The sequence below is a fragment of the Scardinius erythrophthalmus genome, assembly GCF_964197995.2.
Source record: "Scardinius erythrophthalmus genome assembly, chromosome: 2".
NCBI lineage: Eukaryota > Metazoa > Chordata > Actinopteri > Cypriniformes > Leuciscidae > Scardinius > Scardinius erythrophthalmus.
In genome coordinates this window covers 1,318,709-1,324,073 of record NC_138222.1, presented here as the reverse complement: position 1 = coordinate 1,324,073, position 5,365 = coordinate 1,318,709, and the positions used below count along the sequence as shown (strand labels likewise).

Genomic DNA, 5,365 nt, shown 5'->3' with positions numbered 1-5,365 from the left:
TCATGAGATCGGGCTGATTTATTACATGCTTTTACGCTCGAACTTTTTTATCATCATGACAAATAAAAAGGGTCTTAACACATACTAACACATTCGTTTTAAGCATATGCCTCCTAGAAAGAAAATAAAAGTGTGTATAATGCTTGAGTAAAAGTTAAATCACGAGCTATGCAACGCATTTTAGTCATAAACAAACGCGCAAACGGGAACCATAAGAACTTTTCACTATGCCCATATGCTGTGTCAGCTGATGTGCTTTGTATTCTTTGAATATAAAGTCCTTCAAAAAGTGAAATGTCCCGGGGGAAGAATCGCTGGGAACGCGCAGTGCTTGTGAACGCGGATCTCTCACACCTTCCCCGGCTCGGTTCGGTCCGCCCACACGGGTCACTATTGGCGGAGTTTAAATCTGTGTGCACTTCTGACCTTACTGCTGAATATGCTGTATGCGCTCAGCAAAGGGAACCTAGCAGAGGACACTCAGTGAAGGAAGTTTACAGGCCACACACAGTCTAGTTTATCACCGGTGATCACCAGAGAAGCGCGCGCGCCGCGTGTAGGAGATGAGCAGTCCCGATGCGGGTTACGCCAGTGACGAGCCGAGCCTGACCCGAGCCTGAGCCGAGGCACGAGCTCAGTCATGATGCCCGGCGCGCTGCAGTGCGCGTGGCCGGAGGTGGATGCGCTACACGCGCTCTCGGACGCCAAAGCGAAGCGCGAGACTCCCACGCGCGGAAAGAGCGAGGCGCGCGTCCGTAGGCCGATGAACGCGTTCATGGTTTGGGCGAAAGATGAGAGGAAGAGGCTCGCGCTGAAAAACCCGGACCTGCACAACGCAGAGCTCAGCAAAATACTCGGTGAGTAGAGACATGTCTGTTATTGGCTTTACTAAACAGAGAGAGGTTCATTAAATCAGCAGCTGTTGTTCAAAAACAGAATTATTCAAATCACATATTCAAGCTTTGTCTTCATTATTACTTCCAGGCTGGATTGTTCAAAGTCAAATTGCATATAAATACAGCTTTAATAGTAATGTGGGAAATATGCATCACAATAAAACAAGAACGCAGACTTCAAGATCAAACAAGATCATTGACCCAAGGTGAAATAAAAGTAGAATCTAATGTCATATATTAATATCATTCGACATGAATGTGTAAAGTGAGATGCAGCCTCATTCACGTTTCATGAGTGAATTTTAAAAAAAATATTTCATTCAACAGTTTCTACACTTTTTTATAGTACAATATTGTGTGGTATTACTTAGGCTATTTAATCAGAAACATTTTCATACCTTCTTAAGCTGTGAAGCGATACAGCACCGAAGTTAAACCAACTGTTAGTGAATAAGCAATGGTGACGGTTCAAATATAATATTTAGTTCCTGTTGTTTTATAATAATGTGATTTGCCTGTACAATCAAATAGTTTATTAGTAAGTGTAATAAGAGACACACATTCTGGAATTGTTTTTTTTATCCTGCTATTTGTTCATGGATATTTTTCTTAATTTTCACTGTAAAAAAATTAGATGATCATTAATTTGAGACAACATATGTTTCTACGTTGCTTTAACTCACCAAAATAAGTTAAACAGTTTTCAACTTTTTAAAACAAGATTCAACTCATTTTTTTAAGTCAGTTTAATGCAATTTAAGTTAAACAAAGTTGATTGTACGTAAAACTTTACGGCAGCTACTTTTTTTTACGCTTTATTTTCTTTACATTGGAGATGTGTGCACTGTAAACTGAGATGAGTTGACTTAACTTAAAAAAGTGAACTTCAACTTCGAAATAAACCATGCGTAATTGAAAAAATTGAGTTATGTGGACTTGTCAACTTACATAATTGAGTTATGAGAAAAGTTTACAATTCCACATAACTTTTTTTTTTTAAATTTCAAGGCAACGGATTTCCTCACTTTTTTAAGTAATTGAAAAAATTGAGTTATGTGGACTTGTCAACTTACATAATTGAGTTATGAGAAAAGTTTACAATTCCACATAACTTTTTTTTTTTAAATTACATATGAAGTTTATTTAATTTCAAGGCAACGGATTTCCTCACTTTTTTAAGTAATTGAAAAAATTAAGTAATGTGGACTTGTCAACTTGACATAATTAAGTTAAGTCAACTTATCACAGTTTACAGTGTCGAGAATTAAGCACTAATGATAACACTTTACAATAAGGTAACTAAGAATGAACGACATTTCTACAGCACTTATTAATCTTCGTTAATGTTAATTTACTAATACATTAAAATCAAAGGTTGTATTTTTTAACATTAGTTACTAACACGAACAAACAATGAACAGCCGTATACTATTTTTAATAACATTAACAAATATTAATACTGTAACAAATATATTGCTTATTGTTAGTTCATGTCAGTTAATACATTAATGTTTACTAATGAACCCAAGCCTCTGAAATGCATTACTATCCGGACTCTCCTGTTATTATCCGGACTCTCCTGTTATTATCCGGACTCTCCTGTTATTTCTAGGTAAGTCGTGGAAGTCGTTGCCGGTGTTGGAGAAGCGCCCGTTCGTGGAGGAGGCCGAGCGCCTGCGAGCGAAACACATGCAGGATCATCCCAACTACAAATATCGTCCCCGGCGTCGCAAACCGGTGAAGCGAGTGAAGCGCCTGGACTCGGCATTCCTGCGGTCCGGTCCGGCCGATCCGGGTTTTCCTGCGTACTTCGAGAGCCAAGCGTTCGAGACCTTCAGTTCGACTCCGATGGGATTCACCGGACACCAGTCATCATGCAGATACACACACTTTCAGGAGCACGGCGACACACACACCGTCTACACACACACCGATCCGCAGCTCAGTCTGATGACCGACTCGCAGCAGCTTTACAACGAGAGCCTCTGTGTTTATAACTCTTCTTCTCATCACGCGTTCCCCTCGACTGTAGATGTGTTCTCCAAGCGTCAGTACGAGGAATCCTCACTCAAACACAACATGCCTGATCCCGACCCTGATCCGGGTCCGGGTCTGATGACGGATGAGTGTCTGGTTTACGGGGTCCCTCATGTCCCTCATGTTCCTCAAGGGCCCGATCTGATCTCCTCCGCTCTGTCTGACGCCAGCAACGCTGTGTATTATTACACTCATTCCTGAGAGTTTCTGGCTGGTTTAGAGAAAAACTGAATCCAACTTGATGAATTATTTCTAGCTTTCGATCAATTCCCCGTAGAGCTGAGGCTCCAGAGGCCCTTCAAGTGTTTTCAAACGGCAGCAATAAAGTATCATTTGAGTTTCAAAATGTACAATCTTTCTCTTACTGTAAAGCAGGACAAAAAAACACTAATGATAATAATAATTCTGGTGCAATGCTCTCTCGAAAGTGTCCAGCAAATTCTGGGCTCTTTTTGATTAAACCTGAATCCAACTTGATGAATTATTTCTAGCTTTCGATCAATGGAAATGTAATTCCCCGAAGAGCTGAGATTTCTTCAGTTGTTTTCACACTGTATAAAGTGACCAGTTGTCTTGAGGAATTGAGGAAACCTGTTGCCTAGAGTAAATAAACTTCAAGCTTAATCGAAACAATTAGGTAATGTGGAATTGTCAAGTTCACATAACTTAATATTTTCAATTAAGCATTACGTTTATTTACTTAATAAATGTAAGGCAACGGGTTTACTCAATTTTTATAAGTTAGTGAACTGAAAACTTTTATAGCGAACCCATTAAAACGGCAGCATTAAAGCATACATTTGATCTTTCTCTTTCTAAAAAGCAGGACAAAAACACTAACGACAATAGAAATTCTGGTGCAATGCTCTGTAGAAAAACTTATTTTAGATGAATTATTTTTAGCTTTCGATCAATGAAAATGTAATTAGAGCAAAAAAAAAACAAAAAAACATTTAAAGCATAATTTGAGTTTTGTTCGTTTATTATTACACTTTCAAAATGTACAATCTTTCTCTTTGGGTAAAGCAGGACATAAACACTAATGATGATAATAATTCTGGTGCAATGCTCTCTCAAGACCAGCAAATGTCCCATCCTGACTTTCTACTGTAAATATTGTCAGTGTAAAATGAACTGTACAGTAAAACCCTTACAGAATCAACTTATGTTTATTTTTATTTTTTCTTTGTTTTGTTTTTGTATTTTTGAAAATTAAAAGGAAAGCATAATATTGTGTTTGTTGCTTTGTTCAAATGAATTCCTCCTGGAGTCAAACTCTATTGATCTGAACTCTATTCTGCTGTATTGTGTGTAAATGATGTTCGTGCGCGAGGTAAAACTTCCCGGTTCTCACTCACACACACACACACACACACACACACACACACGCAGACACACTTCTCCTCTGCGCTACTTCTCCATTGTTGTCCATTCTCCAGTGTGAGCGTGTAAATAAGTTCAGCTTATTAGGGGTTAAAGAACGCGTTTCTAGATCTTGCGTTTTTCCCGCTTCTCTAGCCGCGTTTCCATTACCCTTTAAATTGCGCAAATTGAAAACACGCTTAATAGAAACACGTCATTTTCGCAAAAACTCCTATTTATCGCAAAAAAGTTTTTCCGCTCGCACGAGGGTTTTTTTTCGGGCAATTCGAAAAAGAAATATTTCTCAAAACTGCAATGGAAACAGTTTTTGCGCATACAGGTCACCTGACGTAGATGACGGGGGTGTGGACAGAATACGAGCCAGAGTTCTTTATTAAATTCATATAAGACAAAATAATTACAGGAATACTGGATTCTAAACCTCAAATAAATGCCACAATCAAGACCTCGTAGCTATAATAATTAATGCTTGGAGAACACACACACATCTCCTTACATTAATAATGGCCAGTGCAGTGGCTGGGATATAGTAGCCGTTGCCATGGTTTTTGGAATGATTTTACTTATCGTGAGAGGAAAAAATGAAGTTTTAGTCGCATAACATTGGTTTATGGAAACGCTGTCATTTCGCAATAGTTTTTTGTCGACATTTAGAAAACATCGCAAAAGTTTTGCGCAAATCTGTAATAGAAACGCGCCGACTGACTCGTTCTGGCGTGTTTAACTGTTTGAGGAGGCTCTTTTGGCACACATGACTGAAATATGATCATAATCTGTGAACGCTTACTAAAAAATATCATTATTAATGCTAGCAATAATGTGAGGAACAGATTCAAAGTAGCCTACTCGAGCGCAATACACACACACACACACACACACACACACACACACACACACACACACACACACACACACACACACACACACACACACACACACACACACACACACACACACACACACACACTCACACACACACACACACACTCTCTCTCTCTCTCTCTGTGTGTGTGTGTGTGTGTGTGTGTGTATGTGCGTGTGTGTGTGGA

The 5,365-nt window shown here is 39.1% G+C and overlaps 1 protein-coding gene across 1 annotated transcript; it reads left to right on the top strand.

The window, feature by feature from the left end:
• Positions 1-301: 301 nt before the first annotated feature.
• On the top strand, positions 302-4,212 carry sox17 (SRY-box transcription factor 17). Its single transcript, XM_081359606.1, has 2 exons — positions 302-857; positions 2,509-4,212. The coding sequence occupies exons 1-2, from the start codon at positions 641-643 to the stop codon at positions 3,132-3,134; spliced, it is 843 nt and encodes a 280-aa protein (XP_081215732.1). The 5' UTR covers positions 302-640; the 3' UTR covers positions 3,135-4,212.
• Positions 4,213-5,365: the final 1,153 nt, after the last annotated feature.